Here is a 17,311-nt window from a genome sequence, read left to right as displayed (position 1 = left end):
TTCTGAGTTCAGCCCCCGTGTCACCCGGTGAAATTCCATTCTTACTCGAATATCTAGGTATAAATATTGCTAAATATACCAGAGAAAAAGCTTTCAGGAATGCTGGAGTTACTACCCCCAGATCGAGCATCTTCAATGAAGAAGTCGGTATAACCAAGGGTGAGTGAAGGAATCACAACCACAGAGCCACACTCGATAGACATCCCCATGTCAAGATCCCGGGAAGAGCGAGGGCCGTACCAGCGCCCATGCTCACCAGCCATGCCACGCGGCGACTCCAGCGCCATCTGAACTCATTCCATTTCTAGCACTTGATTGTGACGCTTGCTGTTTTCTGTTTGGCTTGTGTTTTGGCTTATTTTCATCTGCAACATGTCGTCGAGCAGCTTTACCATTTCAAGTTAAGTACCATCTTATTGTGGGGTTGTTTTATGATCAGTTGGCTGTCTTAGCTCGTATTTATTATTATACGTGGCTTTGTTATGGCCTTCTGGCGTCCCCAGCCAGCCATGTTGTCCACGCGAGGTTTACCCGTCCAGCTTGTTCTGTTTGGGTTTTTCCTGGTCGGCTCATGTCTTATCCTTCCCCCATAGGTTTCATCCTGGTGGTTTTTCCTAAGCTGTTGTTTGGGTTTCTCTCTAACAATAATGTTTTTGATCCATACCTCAGGGGTTCCCGCATCGGGTTCCGTTATATTCCCGCCTAGGTATCTCCCCAGATGTTTCCTCTTGGAAAGTTCAGCTATATATTATTTTGTTTTATTATTATTTTGCTGGTGTTTTACATCATGCTGTTAACCTGCATTATCTAGTTCCATGGGGACGTCAGGCTCATCCTGTCGCCTCCTTGGTTAGGCTATGCACCAAACACAAGCATATAATTATTTTATTTTATTTTATATATTTTTATTTATTTATGGTGATTTATTTTGGTTATCTTGTCTTTGTAGCCTAGTGTATGTTAGGCTTTCCTTACACCTTTGACCTCCTGCTCTCCTTTCACCTGAGTTAGGTTAGGTGAGAGGAGGGGTCAGCAGGTTGAGGGAGTTTCTGTTGTTGTGCCTTCCTGTCCGTTGTTTGGGTGTTGGAGTGAGACCCCATTCTCTTCCCTCTTCTTTACGGAGGGGGTAGAGGTTTTTTCCTGTGGGTGTGTCTCCTCCATGCTTTTTAGCACTCCCTTACGTTCGGCTCTGGCTGGTCTTCGACTCAGGAAATTCTCTCCCTGTTGTTCCCTCCCCCCTCCCTTCCTTCTCCCCCTTTTTTTATTTTTGTGTCATAGGCTACGTCTATGTGTAAGGTGAGAGTATAGAGGTCTTAGTCGTTTTTTCCTCCCTTTCCTGTTAGGTGCCTAGGCCATGATTTTGGGTATCATGCAGTTGAGCGGGTGAGCCTCTCCCCAGTCTCCTGTTTTCCTTTGCTCTGGCCTACTCCCTTCTCTGTCCCACCCCATCCCCTCTACCCTGTTTTGAGTCCAGCTTCTTGTCATCTTCTCGTGGGGTGATGTCGGTCCCCGACTTCCACTCCCGAGTTGTGGATCTTTCCTGGTCGAGGGATTCGCTCCCTCCCAGGGCTGGTTCCAGGTGACACGTTGCTGGGCTCTGTTTCGTTTACCCGCTCTCCTAGGATCGAGGAGGTTTTTCGAACTCCTCAGGGTTTTATCTTCTCAGCCTTGTTCCATGTTCCCGCTCCGGCGTTCGAGATACTCTAGTTGGGTTGACTGGCACTTACATCTGCCCCAGTGGATCGTGGTGTTTGGTAGCCTCACCCTTCTTTTGTTCTCTACGATAGAGGTTTGAGATTCCCGTGAGGGTGGTACCGGACTCGGGAATGTGGATTTATATATATTTTTGTTAACCAATTATGTTACCATCTTATATATGTTTATATATATTATTTTTTTCCGGCTACACCCGCCAGTGGATATGTGTGTGTTTATTTACTTGTCCCGGCTTACGCCGTGGATATGCATTGATTTATTTTTCCCGGCGGCTCACCCCGCCGTCGGATATGTATTTATTATTTCATGATGGTGATAGAGTCCGGTGATTTTACCCTTGGGTTCCGCCGTCCTGTTCCCGGCATCCCTTGCGGTGAAGGTCCCGTTGATTCGGCTCCCTCGTTCCGCCGGAATATTCCGGCAGTCGGGGGGTTTTTCCTGCTTACCTTAATTTAAGTTACTTTCTGGTAGGCCCGTCTCTGACGAGGTTTTTTCATTCCGCCGGAGTACTCCGGTGGTTAAATGAAAATACCCTTGCCTGCTTAGTTTAAGTTCCTTAGGAAGGTAAGCTCATTTACTGTTTCCACTTACAGACTGTTCGTTGTGAGAGCCGGGTGTACCGCCACTCTCCAACAACCCTATGGACATTTGGTGTTCGGACCCACGCTGGCTGTGCGGTCCGACTCAATGATCTGATCGTCTGGCACCCGGAGGGCTGTGAGGTGTGCTTTGCTCTTTGCGGGTGCACCCAGGACGAGTCGGTAAGCTGTTTGCTTTCCATCCGCATGTTAGTTTCTGCCTTACCATGTTGCTATATTTTGTGTTTTATTTTATTTAAGGTATTTTTCTAGCCTCCTTTGATTCCCCCCCCCCCTTTCAGGCCGACAAGTCCTCCAAGAAGGAGTCTCTTGAGTCCCTCCGCTTCGGTGGCTGGGTTTGGGAGAAATTTCCGTCATCGGAAGCCATACGCCCTCGACAAAGTGGAGAGATCTTCTCTACCCCGGAGCCCGGATTGCTGCGGCCGTACCAGCTGAAGTGGCCGCACCTATCATCGAACAGATCCGGGTTGTGACCCAGCCACTCCTAGATGAGACACTCTACGCTGGTTTTGGAGGACGTCGCCATAGCTCTGGACCTGGACCTGGAGCCCATGAACACAGAGCAGGACCAGGTAGGTGGTGAGGTGTGAGGCAGCTGGGGCAGGATTCCCCCTTCATCATCCACCTTAGCCCTTTGTTGGCGAGTTGTTCAGACCGTCATTGATGGGCGGAGTTCGATTCCGCGCTGGTGATGAAGAATTAGAGGAATTTATTTCTGGTGATAGAAATTCATTTCTCGCTATAATGTGGTTCCATTCCACAATAAGCTGTAGGTCCCGTTGCTCCCTTCTTAGCCACGTAAAATAAGTGTAATCCTTGGTCAGCCCTTTGGAGCTCTTAATCAGCTCAGTGGTCTAGCTTTACTTTACTTTCTTCGTTTCAGGGCTTTTCTAAGTCTTCTATCTTGAGGACAGTGCTCCATCTACTGTCCCCAAGTTGAAGACTTCGGGAAGGCGAAGGGCTTCAAGTCCTCGTCTTCCCGGAAGGCATCCCCCTTCCCCCCGTTGAAGGCAAAGGTTTCCGCACCTCTGGCCTCCGGGAGCAAATCTGGAACCTCGGGCAAAGGAGCGAGTAAGAGGGCGGCCAGACCCAGCCCTCCTCGCCAGCCTCCCTTTGACCCTGAGGCATTTGCGGGATGTTACTGGCTAAGTTCTCGTCGGAGGTTGATTCCAAGCTTTCTAAGCTTGCTGATAGGTTGCAGAGTCAGGAGAATCTGATCGCCGATATGGCGCGCTCGGCGGTGCCGGACCTAGCTATCAGATCCTGATACTGCCTCCCTCCCTCCTTTTGATGTTGGAAACCCGTGGCGTTTTGCTCTTCGTGCCATTCGCCACAAGGATACCCTGACTATCGAGGGTTTGGGCACGAGACGTCTGGAGGAGTTGGAGTTCTTCCCCCCTGACCTCTTGCCCCCCCTACCCAGGCTTCGTTAGGCTGACGGAGGAGGCCTGGGTACGATCAGACAAGGTCCCAAAGGAGACGGTGATCTTCCCTAGGGACCAGGCCCAATCGACTCTGCTTCGCACTCTTACGGAGTGGCAAGCGGAGAATACAAAACTCACTCCGTTCAAGGGCAACTATACGATGTTTTCCCTGGGAGATAAGTTGCCCACTCCCTGCCTGAATAAAGTTGCTTTGGCGACGGCTCAGGCTTGCTTCGAAGGCAAACCCTTGCCTCAGCTCAGGGAATTAGACTCCACATCCCTGGTATTCCCGGGAGGTGAGGAGTTCTGGAGAGACGCCCCATCCACCTTTACAGTGGGTAAATTAGATGCCTTCTGTGCGTCCCCAGTTCAGCGAGCAACTTCCCAAACTTCCGGAAGCTCTCCTGAAGGCGGAGTTTGAGGCAAGGACAAGACTGAGCCAGTCTTTGAATTCCTTGTGTCTGTCAGAGGCGGTCCCGTCTCCTGTGCAGAGGAACAGCTCTTCCAGGTTCTGGCTAAATCCCTGTTAGCAGGTTTTCAGTCAGACCTGTATGACTTCATGGTGGCAAAGTTGGAGTGCCGTAAATTCATTTTCGCGGATGCCACCATTCGTCATGAGCCTAATAGGCTCATGAAGAGTTCCATCTGGGGATTAATCTCTTCCCAGAGGATGAAGTCTCAAAGGTCCTGAGCGAGGCTACTAGGGCTAATCAAAGTCTGCGCTCCGGTGGGGTATTTCCGCCTTCAAGCGGAAAACTCCCGAGCTGGCAGTTCCCAGGGTAAGTCCTGGGAAACGTTTCAGGAGGCACAGGAGGCCTCATCCCCAGACAGTGGTTCAGGCTGTCCCAGTCTCGGCGGTGAGCCAACCTCCACCTCCAGGCTCAACCCCACCAATATGTGCTGGTTCAACCAGCCCAACCCCTTGCTGCACCATCGTGACGTCTCCTCCCGGGCGTACAACTCCCCTATGAGGGCCGTGGGGTCTTTCACGGCCTTAATAGAAGCGCAAGGGGGGGCAGAGGTCGAGCCCCATCAGAGGCAGAGCTGGATCCACCCTCGGGGAAAATCAGGCCGTGGTAGAGGAAGCAAACCTCTTCCTCCCACTGAGACCAGTAAGGTAGGTGGTCGCCTTTACTGGTTCAAAGACCAGTGGACCTTCAGTCCCTGGGCACACAGTATTGTGTCCAAAGGTCTGGGTTGGAGCTGGATCAAGGATCCTCCTCCCTGACCAGGTTTTACCAACCCCCTCCAAAACCCTACAGGATTTTGTGATGGAGCTTCTCAACAAGAGAGCAATAAAGAAAGTAAGGCACCTCAAATTTCAAGGCAGGTTGTTCACTGTTCCAAAGAAAGATTCCGGTCAACAAAGAGTGATTCTAGATCTGTCCGTCTAAATCGCTACATAAGATGCGACAAGTTTCACATGCCAGCAAATCAGTGATTCTACTCTACTGATCTTTCAGACGCTTCTATCACGTCCCGGTTGCTCGGAACTTCTCTCCATTCCTGGGTTTCAAACTGAAACAAGCCTACTCCTTCAGAGTCATGCCTGGACTCAATGGCCCCAGAATTTTTACTCTGGCGGAAACAGTTCAGTCAGCAACTACGGTCCCGGGAATCTCCCTGGCGGCTTACCTGGACGATTGGATAATCTGGGCTCCAACAGTTCAGGAGTGCCGGAAGGCTTATAGTGATCAAGTTCCTGGAGTCGTTAGGCTCTCAGTTGAACAGGGAGAAGTCCGCCTGACTCCGGAATCCCGGTTCCAGTGGCTAGGTCTCCAATGGGACCTGACCTCGTCAGGCTGTCCCTCCCGCCGTCCAAGCGGAAGGAGATTGCCGCCGCTACCAGGAAATTTTTGAAGGACAAAGCAGCATCCTACCGGTCTCAAGAGAGAATTCTCGGCTCCCTTCAGTTCGCCTCAGTGACGGACCTGCTCTTAAAACTAAAAGATATAAACAGAGTGTGGCAGATTCCAATGTCAGGCTCAGAGACAGGGTCTCTTCAATCCCGCAAATCTTGAAGACAAGGCTCGGCCATGGTCCACAGCCAGTGGCCTGTCGGTCGGTTCCACTCAATTTCCCCCTCCGACGTTGGTAATCCACACAGACGCTTCATTAGCGGTTGGGGAGGGTACTCACCAAAACAAAAGTTCAAGGAATGTGGTCTACAATGTTCCAACAGTTTCATATAAACACCTTGGAAGCTATGGCAGTGTTTCTAACGCTCAAGAAACTTCGCCCGCCAGCCAGATTCACATCAGGCTTGTGTTGGACAGCGCCCGTGGTGGTTCATTGCATCAACAGGGGCGGCTCCAAATCAGGTCGCATAAACCAGGTGATGGTAGCTATCTTCTCCTTGGCGAACAAGCACGGCTGGCATCTGTCAGCCACCCACCTAGCGGGGTGCGGGCGTGGTGGCGGACTCCTGTCCAGGACTACTCCGTTGGAGACGGAGTGGTCTCTGGGCGGGACTCCTTCAATTGGATTTGCCTCCGGGTTCCGGGCCTCCAGGTGGATCTGTTCGCCACGGAGAGCAATCACAAGCTTCCCTGTTACGTGGCTCCCAACCTGGACCCCAGGCTTTTGCCACGGATGCGATGTCCATAGATTGGAACTGTTGGGAAAGGATCTACCTGTTTCCTCCAATAAACATGTTGAAAGTTCTGCACAAACTCAGGTCATTCAACGGCCAACTAGCTCTGGTAGCTCCCTATTGGCCGAAGAGCAACTGGTTCCCTCTGCTCCAGGAACTCAAGTTGCGGTGTCATCAGATACCCAATCCCAGACTGACCCAAGTAGTACAAACAAAGACTGTGTCAGCTTCCTTAAGGATTCAGAATGCCCTGGTTTTATGGACTTTATAAAGTTTGCTGCAAAGAAGGGAGCAAACATTGACCCCGTCAACACTCTGTTTCTGGAATCTGATAAGAGAGATTCTACTCTCAGACAGTATGACTCAACAGTCAAAAAATTGGCATCCTTTTTAAAGGCATCTGGAGCTCAAACTATGACAACAACCTAGCCTTTCTTTAGGTCATTGTTTGAAAAGACCTTGCACAATTACTACAGCTAAATCAGCCCTAAAGAAGGTATTTTTATACGGTTTCAAATCGACCTTACAGATTCATACTTCTCCTCCATCCCTAGAGCATGTTCATTGTTTGAGACCAGTAACACGCCCACATTCCGTTACCTGGTTCCTCAACGATGTTTTGAAATTAGCCACTGACATTGATAATTCTCTATGCTCATATCTGGATCTGTTAAGGAAAACCTTGTTTCTGATTAGCTTGGCTTCAGGTGCCAGAATTTCAGAGCTATCGGCCCTCACTAGAGGTGATGATCATGTTGATTTCCTTCCGTCCGGAGAAGCCCTCCTTTCCCTGATCATAGGTTCCTAGCAAAAATGAAGGCCCTCAGGACAGGTGGTCCCCTGGAAGGTGGTGCCTCTTCCTCAGGACCAGTCCTTATGTCCAGTATATACCTTAAAGTCTTACCTACAAAGAACTCCACAGTTTAAGTCAGGGTCCTCTTTTATCAGGGAGAAAGGTGGTACTCTCGTTAAATGCTATAAGATAACAAATTCTGTATTTTATTAAACAAGCTGATTCAGTCCCAAAGGTTCATGATATCCAGTGGCTACCTCCACTAATTATTTTTATAATATGGATTTTGCTGAACTTACCAAGTATACAGGATGGAAATCACCTCTAGTGTTTAAACGCACTATTTAAAATCACTCAAGCTCTGAAATTTTCTCACAGTGGCTGTGGGGAGTGTCATCTCCCACCTTAATTATCCTTATCCCTTTCCTTTCCCCCCCCGCCCGCCTGCCTCATTTATTTCACTGCCTGCCTTTCTGGACCAATCATGCCTCACTGCCTTGCTCCTCATAATCGATACTGGTATTACCTGGCTATTGTTTGTCTTGTGGATTGGATTTGATATGTTGTGGTTTAGATTAAGTCAGAGGTACTGGAGCGGTTTTTATTTTGCTTCATGTACCTCAATTCCTGTCTTTACATATATCTCATTGTTCTTAGGTTTAAGTTTATAATTACTGGTTATTCTATTGGATTGTAGGGCCCTTTATTCTACCCCTAATTGTACTGTATTTTGGTCATTCTACTTTGTTCCTAGGTTAAGTTTACAATTTCATTGTACCTTTATGATGTTGGGTGTGTTATTCCACCAGTGTTTACCTATAGTTAAGTCCAATTTTCATTGTTGAGATATATTAATTAAATCTATTTCTTTCAAAGCATGTGTTTCCTTCTGATCACCTTTTATATTTGGTTGTAGCTTTGCAGTCTTGGCATGATTCTCTGACACTATTTCACCGGGTGACACGGGGCTGAACTCAGAAAAGGGATTTTGACAAAGGAAAATCTATTTCTGAGAGAGGCCCGTGTCACCCGGTGACCTCCCTGGAGTATTTTCAGAAGCAGGTTTGCCCCACTACTGGCTCATGCCAAGCCTGGGGTGGTGCTAGTCTGGAATGAGTTCAGATGGCGCTGGAGTCGCCAGCGTGGCGGGCTGGTGAGCATGGGCGCTGGTACGGCCCCTCGCTCTTCCCGGGATCTTGACATGGGGATGTCTATTGAGTGTGGCTCTGTGGTTGTGATTCCTTCACTCACCCTTGGTTATACCGGCGTCTTCATTGAAGATGCTCGATATGGGGGTAGTAACTCCAGCATTCCTGAAAGCTTTTTCTCTGGTATATTTAGCAATATTTATACCTAGAAATTCGTGTAAGAATGGAATTTCATCGGGTGACACGGGGCCTCCCTCAAAAATAGATTTTTCCTTTGTCAAAATCCCTTTTTTCTCTCTTTTTTTTTTTTTTTTGCAACACAAGTAGCTCCAAAAAACAGTAGTGGCAGGTTGATGCGGTGACCCCGGAAATTTGAAATTGTGCTATTGTAGGGTCCCTGTGTACACAATCCAAAATTATTTGGAGTGTCATTGAAATTTGGGGTGTTTCATTGACCGGCACACTTGTGAAGAGGGACTCCACATCCATCGAAGCAGTGATTCTTCTGGGGGATTTCCCCTAAGGGCTTCCAGGAACCCCCCTGGGTCTTCAGGCTGTGTTCACCAGGAACATACGGGGAGAGAATGGTGTTAAGCCTCTTGGCTAGCTGGTGAGTCGGGACACGGATTTCGCTAATAATGGGGCGCAGAGGGTTACCTTGTTTGCTTGCCTGTACAGGTAGTCCCTGGTTTACGACGGGGATTCCATTCCTACGCCGCATCATAAGCCGAAAATTGTCGCAAACCGAAAAATCATGAAAAATCCCAAGAAAACCTTACCTTTAATGCTCTGGGTGTATTGAAAACGATGTAAACTGGATTTTTATTGAGTTTTTCATAAAAAAACTGTCAAATTTTTATTCTGCTGTTTTGGAGCCATATTTCTAACGTCGGATCAGCGTTACGACGCGTCGTAACTCTGGAACATGCGATGTAAACTGGGAAATAATTTCTGATGAATATATTTGAAAAGCGTCATAACCTCGGAACGTTGTAAGCCTGACCCGTCGTAACCCAGGGACTGCCTGTATATGTAGCCAAGACCATACTCGCCCACAATCACTGGCAAGTGGAGGTTTTTAGAGGCAGAATTGACCGTTTCAATGATTCTCTTGGCCTCACACCAAATGTCGATTGGGTTCCTGTTTATGCTCAAAAACTTTGTCTTGTCTGCTAGGATCTGAACCAGCTTCCGGTGGTATTCCTTGGTGCAGATTAGAACATAAGCAGTAGTCATGTCTGCCCTGCAGATGGTGATGTCCTTACTTCTCGTAGTTCCTTGGTCAGTTCCCTCAGGTGTCGGTCAATGATGTGGCTTCAGTAGTCACCAAGTTCGGTGAGAGCCTCAACCAGGAGGAGGGGTTGAAGGGCGTCAGTCGTGTGCAGGGTGCCTTAACCCTCATACTTTCTCTCCCAACTTGTAGGGCTTCCAGGAGGTGTAGGCGGTGATGGTTGGTCATATGATTGAGTATGTCAATATTAGGGATAATGTCACATCTTTTCATTCTGATGTTATGTGCAGCCCTTGCGTGATTATAAATGGTACCTTCCTGGGCATGCTAGGAGATCCTCTGGGAGAAGCGCATGGTTGTCATACTGATTTAGGTGCCAAGGCACTATTGGATAGGGCATTTGAAAACCAGCAGCCTGGTGATAAAAAATAACCCAGCCCTTCCATGCAGGATCCCTTGAAGAGAACCAGCGTGGTCTACCAATACAAGTGTCCCATCTGAGGGTGGCTTGGCACCTACATCAGTATGACTGCCATGCTCATCTCCAAGAGGATCTTGCCATTGTCAGGAAGGCGCTGTGTATAATCATACCAGGGCCACATGTAACATCGAAATAAAAAGATGTGACATTATCTCCAATAATGAGATAATTGGTTATATGACTGACCATCACTGCCTATGCCTCATGAAAGCCCTACACATCAAGATAGAGAGAAAACCTAATTTAAAAATACCATGCAGGAGGCTCTTTTCTTCCTGATGTTGGCACAAAGGGCACGGCCTGCCAACATCCATGTCAAGTGTCAGGGACCTTCATCGAATGAAAGCAATCCTCTCAATACCATCATCCCCTCTCATGCATCTTCCAACACTTGCACAGGAGAAAGGGTGCAACCATTGGTGCCTTGGAGAAGGCTTCACAATGCTGGCTGCCTATATATGCCACCACCCACATCCATTGTCTTCAGAATCGTTTCATTTGTTTTGAGAATGACCATCGCGCTGGTCATAATGTTGATGACAAAAGAAACACCAAAAGGAAACTGCTGTAGAGTGTAAATGCCGTTGATATATTTAATTATTATTATATTTTTATTATTTTATGAATTATTATTAACACTATTATTATTATTTATTATTATTAATATTATTGTATTATTATTAAATTAAATTATTATTATTATTAAAATGGAAAATTTATTATTATATTATTATTATTATTTATTATTATTATTATTATTATTATTATTATTATTATTATTATTATTATTATTATTATTATTATTATTATTATTTATTATTATTATTTATTATTATTATTATTATTATTATTAGTCGTCAGCTTGATGGAAGAACCTTGGCTCTGGGCATTGAGGACAGCATAACACTCTTTGCTGGGGCTTTTCTTATAGAAAGACTAGGTAGATCCTTGCCTGTTCACATTGAACATTCTTTACAGTATCCAAAAGTGAATAGATGCATTCTTGAGGAGGAAAGTTACATGCTTGTGTAGCACTATTAGGAACTGCAAATACACATTATTATGTAAAGTATTTGGGTACCAAAGAATTGTGCAGTTTAAAAAATTTCATTGAGGTTTACAAATAATGTTTCTCTCTCTCTCTCTCTCTCTCTCTCTCTCTCTCTCTCTCTCTCTCTCTCTCTCTCTCTCTCTCTCTCTCTCTCTCTCTCTCTCCACAATTTTTATATGTTATAATGTATTGGCAAATTTTGTATGATGGTGCTGTCAAACTTCATAAACATCTGGTAATGTGAAGGCCTAGTATTATTTGGTTTGTAATTCATTTGTTGAAAATATAATTTGTGTTCATTTGTTGTAGTATCTGAAGATGATATATTTTTCCTAAAATTTGTTTTTTCCTTCTGTGTACCATAGAAATATTCAGTATTATGCTATTTGAAGTTACTCCATATTTTATTTTTGTGACTAATTTTATTTCAATGTATTATATTTTCATGTTTAAACTTTTGTGTTGTATTTAATCATATTTTTATTGTTAATTTTACAGCTTTTACTGCATTTATGGACAAATTATACTTGAAACATTTGAAGTAATGTATTTTAAAATCAGATGAGAATTCTCAGCAAGATCTTATTTCAGTAATTGATTTTAAAATATTTTATTTTTTATCCTTTACCTTGCAGCCAGCTGTGTTATTTGCAGGTGAACACTGTCACCCAAGCTTTTATTCTACTGTTCATGGCGCATATCTCTCTGGGAGAGAGGCTGCACAAATACTGTGTGTACCAGACACACCACCAGAGGTTGTCTTAGATGTTGAAGGTACAGCTGATCTGTCATCGTGGGTACAAGGTATATCCTTGAACTAGTTTATAGAAATTTAATATTACGTGAAATATATATGCTGCTACAATGTGTATCACAAAAAGACATGATCAGGGAAATTTCTAATGAGTCAGTTGTGGAGTTGCTTGTTTTAGGGAGTAAGTGTATTTTAAAAGCTATTTGGCCACCTCAACATTGTCCCCCAGGTTTGGGTTAGTTTTACTATTTATTATCTGTTTTACTCTGTGGGTGAGTGTTCCTATCAAGTATTACATTCAGTGCCACACTTCTTTGAAGTGGACAATTTTTTTTTTTTTTAAAGGGGGAAATGCTTGGGGAAAATTTAGTTCTTGTGATATTTTACTGTAGGACACAAACAGCACTTTTATACTTTCCACTTTCCAAAGTTATGGTTACTCGTTGAAAAATTAATGCACATCTTGAAGCAACAACTTTTATGTACTGTATGAACAACTGAAATCAAAAAGTTTTGCTCCTATCGATGGTATTTTTTTTTTTTTTTTTTTACTTTTACAGGGCATGTCCGGAATGTAGTGGGTTTGTAATAGTTTTTTTTTTTTTACTTATTTTGTTTATTAAGAGACAAAATTATTGTATGGATATTTTTTAGTACTGAAAATATAAATCTATTCTAGAGTAAGTGTTACCTTAACAAAAGTGATAACCGGAAACTTTTTTTAGAGTTACCTTCCCATATGGTCTTAACTGTAAAGATTTAGCTTTTTTCAACTGTGACTTGACTAGTTAGAACAAGTTTGAAGTAGAAATGGAAAAAATGAAGAGGCTGCTGTATTGGCAAACTTTTTTCTACTGATATTATGGTCCTCATCTACCTGTACAGTAATACTGTATTTGAAGTAGGATAGATATATTAAAAGAAGGTTAGAATGAGAGCACAGTAGTTTTGTTTTAAGTCATTATGTTAGCACATAAACAGACATACATACTGGTCAAGAACTTTCTTATATTAGTGTTATTAATGAAGATGTACGCTGTATAGATTTCTGTTTCCAGGAAGTAGTAGGACTGGAATAGCATGGAATAGTTGTACTGTTCTCATATTATGGAAAAGTGGTACTGTTCTACTATGATGGGATAGTGGTACTGTTCTACTATGATGGGATAGTGGTACTGTTCTAATATTATCTTGTATCATTGGTAATCTTACGAAAGTTGCAGATCTTTTCTGGAATGGGTGGTAATGTTATTCAATTATTTGTATGGTTATTTTCAGCTCTTTTTAGTGACTTCTTAAGTGTTGTTTAGTTATGGTGTGTTGACATGTCATAAGAAATTTAACAGTTTAGTCAGATATGATATGTTGCACATCATGTGGAAAAACAAAAATAAAATTTCATCATAAATATGGCTAAACATGGAAAATTCTGGAATAATTCACAGGATCCTTTGCCTTTACTCAGAAAATGGTGGACAGAGTATTTTTAGGAAACTATAGCTGACCACTTACCATCCTTTTGAGTCCAAAGAAATGGTATCCATTCCTTTGAATTTTATTGCTTAAAACTGGAATGGATAGCAATGAAACTTCTATCAGTACAAAGGAAATTTATTGTAATTTCTTGTGGCATAAGCAAATTTTCCATATCTATATTAGCTGAATTTATGCAAATCATTCTTTATTGATAAGTAAATTTTTTCATGGCTACCTTTGACTTGCCATTTTGATGATGTATGAATTTTTAATGTATCAATTAAATTGACACTGGAGTTAGTATCATAATGTAAATAATCATTTCACAACAAGTGATGAATTAAAATTAAAACATTCCACGTACGCAGTCAGTGAGAAACAGGCATGTCTGGGACATACGTAAATTGGACTGACCTGATTGACCGAAGGGCTTTGGTACATTTTGGTACCTGTTTATTCCATTGTTTTATGCAGTAGTCAGTTATTGTTTAAGCCTGTGTTGCAGATGGAATCAAAGACTTATAGCCTTTAATGAAAAAAATTTGTACTTTTTCTTTTCAATTTTATTTTTCATGTTTATTGGCACAGTTTAGGAATACAGTATTGAACAAAATATAAAGTGTACTATGCTGTAGTATCAAGACTGCATAAATTCTTTGCCTTTAAGATGAAGTAAATTTAGAATAAGAAAACTGGAATGATTTTGTCATATCCAAGTTGTACAGACACACTGACAATTAATATTTCAATATTTCAGCTGTTACATTACCTGAAAGTACAATGAACTGCATTGGGATATGATAATGAAATTAAAGGAATTGTTTGATGTACAACAGAAATAATGTTTTTATAATACAAAAACATGTTCTATATTTTCAGAGAAACCTGTTAATCATCAGATACTTTATTCTATGTAGAACTCATCCCAGTCACACTTTATTGTAAAAAGTACCACCAACTCCATCCAGCCAACTTCCTGCTACTGCTCTTCTCACTCTTGTACCCTATCAGAGACTGAATGAGTGTGGTGATGGGAGGATTGTGTAGTCCCCCAAGATTAATGGGTTTGTATGAAAAATGTTTTTATATCATAACATCATAGTTTGTTCTTTACCACCTGTTAATCATAAAATGGCTGTAATGCTGTTTACACTGGAGGATATGAGGAGGCTCCCCTGAACATATCAATGCCCAGCTCACTTAGGTGTTTACCATTCACAGACTCCCCTTGCAGGGGGTTTGGCCTGAAGTGTGGTGTTTCAGTATTGGCCTCCAAAGATCCAGGACAGTTAAGCAATGGTTAGTACTTAGCAGAGGAATAGGAACTATTAGCCTGAGTACTACATCAATAGTGGGATTACCTATTTCTTGATTCTTTGAAGATGCTAGAGAGAGGGAAGGTTAAGAGCAACGAGAGGTAATATCCTTCCCTGTTTTATGCTATTGAACAATTTGACCTGCCACAACTATAGGGCCCAAGGAGAAAAACAGCTAAATATCTCTGAGTTATATCTTGATTTAAAATTGTGAGAAGGTTGAGTGGTATCTCCATATACCTGCTCTGAGGATGCTTGTCAATTCCATATTGTTTTTAAAGGCCATAGAGATGGAAATTGCTTAAACCTTGTTAGCTTTGATCATAGTTGAGATGAATCCTTCCTTGATACTCCCAAATGTGGCCTGGTAATGTCACATGCTCAGAAACAACTTGGAGGAGAAAAGATGAGACCTCTGTCCTCCAAAGTGGCACAGAAAAGAGGATTCCAATGTGTCTCTGGCCTGCCTGTTGTCTTAGCTATGAAGTTATGAGCAGAGGAGAACCCGATGGAAGACCATTATCCTTATGGGTGGTGATACCCAACAGAGCATGTAGCTTGCCTGATTTGAAGAGGTTAGGGTTATAAGAAATGCTACCTTTACTACCAACTCCTGAGAGGCTCATAAGGAGGCCTTGTCAAGCTCCTCAAGACTAGCTAGAACCAAGTGTAAGCTGGAGATATGCAGTTAATCTAGCTGAAGTGTCAAGATGTGAAAGGTCCCTGCATCAGTTCACACCTATGCCTCTTTTCAAGAGAATCTCAAGTGTAAGCTGACCTTTTTCGCATAATGATTATTGAAAACAAATCTTCTAGCATCCAGGACTCAACCTTAGTGGACTGCCAGGCCTCCCACTTTTTTTGCAGACACACATCCCCCATTGCCACTAACAGAGGAGGTGGTGGAAGGGGATGGAACTGGGCTCTAATCTTTTGCTGGCTTATTTTGCACTATGGATTTTGAGGAGGCTCCAGTTCCTCTCTTGATGCAAAAAGTTGTCCTAGACTTCTGCTGGCTAAATCTGTTGTTCAAGTAGGAAGCAAAGAGATGTTTTGGCTGGAAGGTGCTACTTTACTTCTGTGTAGTGATTTGGAGAGGGAGTGATCTGCCTTGGAGAGAAGGTGGCCATGATGTGTGCAATCACCTCCATTGCTATTAAGAGCTTCCTGGGCTTCCTAATATGAATCCTGTAGAATCTCATGAATTTCTGGTCTAGCAAGGGGAACAATTGTGTTGTACCCATTGGACAGACATATCCCCTCATAGTGCTTACGCCCTTCATCATTGTCATAACTTACCTGAGGATCATAGAAAGTGACTTCACCAAAGGTTTATCTGAGCCCCTTGCCAGTGAGTTGCTTTCCTCCAGCTGGAGCTTGGACACTAGCATTTCCTTGGACAGTGGGGAGACTGTTGGAGGTCAGAGATGCCGCAGCTCAACTACCACTTGGTTGTGAGAGGAGTTATATGGTGCCATCTTGTTCAAGGTCTAATCTGTTTTACTGAATGCTCCTCAGGTTCGTGACTGTAGAGGTTGAAGTGTTTGGGTAGAGGTTGCATATCATCTTGTGGCAGCAAGGTTGGAGGGAGTTCTGTCCTCAAGTATGCCACCATCTATCTCTAAAATAGGTCAGGTCCCTGGAAAACATTGTAGACACTAGGGCTGTTTCCTGTCCGCGGGATGAGAGAGCAGTGCTTGAATCCAGAGGAAGGGGGAGTCATTTGAGAAGTTAGAAATCATGATGATGATGGGATGATGTCCTAATACACAGGCTCTCTCTGCCAGCAGGGAATTCACAGTAGTTCTGGATCTCTTCTTTGACCAGCAGCAGTCTGAGATGTCACTCTCCTCAGGACTTTTCCCTCTCTTACTTGAAAGGCAAGTGCTTGCAGACTGTATCATCATAGCGTACCCATACTAGTTGATGCCACAACTACTGTACAAGGGCAAGATTTGTCTTGAATGATGGTAGTAACTTGAGCAGTAGCCACTCTCTTATTCCTTCAGATAGTGATCAGTCTTTCCAGAATGCTTCTTTAAAATACCATTTGAAGCTTGAGGGTGCCTGTGGGAACCATCCTTGGGAGGAAGGATCTCTGCTACTCAGGCAAGGACTATTGTCCACATGAGGAAGTTTTCTTGGGATTGTTAGTGGTGCGGTGTACCCCAGAGTTGTTTTCTTGTGGGTGGTGAGAGTTGCTTTGGCCACCTCTGCTACCATCACCAAGTGGGTGTCCAGCCTGAGGAACAGCAAAGGAGGCATTGTTATAGGTAGTTGTGTTGTCTGATGAAATCCTTTCTTTTACCATGGGAGAAGGGTCATAAGAGTCTGAAGACATGGTGAGAATCTGAGACTGTGTTTCTATGCCCACTTATGAGCAAATCTGAACCATTTGGTTGCATCCCAATCCATACAGATCATACAAGTATGTGGCAGATACTGGTGTTCGTGACAGAATATGAATAGAATAATTAAGGGCCTTTTTCCAGGGAGGAGATATGGAAGACGTCCTCACCTGGCATACCTTGGCACATGCTCTCTCAAACTGGAACAATGGCCAGTGGCAAAAATTTCACAGATCCCCAAAGCAGCTCACTGTCTTTACACTTCACTATCACCTTTATATCAGGGGAAAAATAAAAAAAATTAGAGATATTTAGATATCTTTAAAACTCGCAATTCCCAAGTTATGGCAATTTAGAATGGATTTAATATTGAACTTAGTA

At 43.6% G+C, this 17,311-nt stretch overlaps 1 protein-coding gene across 1 annotated transcript in view; it reads left to right on the top strand.

Annotated features, from left to right (window-relative positions):
* The window catches only part of LOC136847457 (spermine oxidase), a 283,719-nt gene extending 266,654 nt beyond the window's left edge, over nucleotides 1–17,065 (top strand). Inside the window, exon 5 of the mRNA XM_067119166.1 lies at nucleotides 11,672–17,065. Within this exon, the coding sequence (XP_066975267.1) occupies nucleotides 11,672–11,857 (186 nt within the window). The 3' untranslated portion in view covers nucleotides 11,858–17,065. The remainder of the gene's footprint in view (nucleotides 1–11,671) is intronic.
* Nucleotides 17,066–17,311: the final 246 nt, after the last annotated feature.

Source organism: Macrobrachium rosenbergii, chromosome 16 (genome assembly GCF_040412425.1).
Source record: "Macrobrachium rosenbergii isolate ZJJX-2024 chromosome 16, ASM4041242v1, whole genome shotgun sequence".
Taxonomy (NCBI): Eukaryota; Metazoa; Arthropoda; class Malacostraca; order Decapoda; family Palaemonidae; genus Macrobrachium; species Macrobrachium rosenbergii.
The sequence above is the reverse complement of the archived record's forward strand: the minus strand, read 5'-3'. Positions and strand labels throughout refer to the sequence as shown.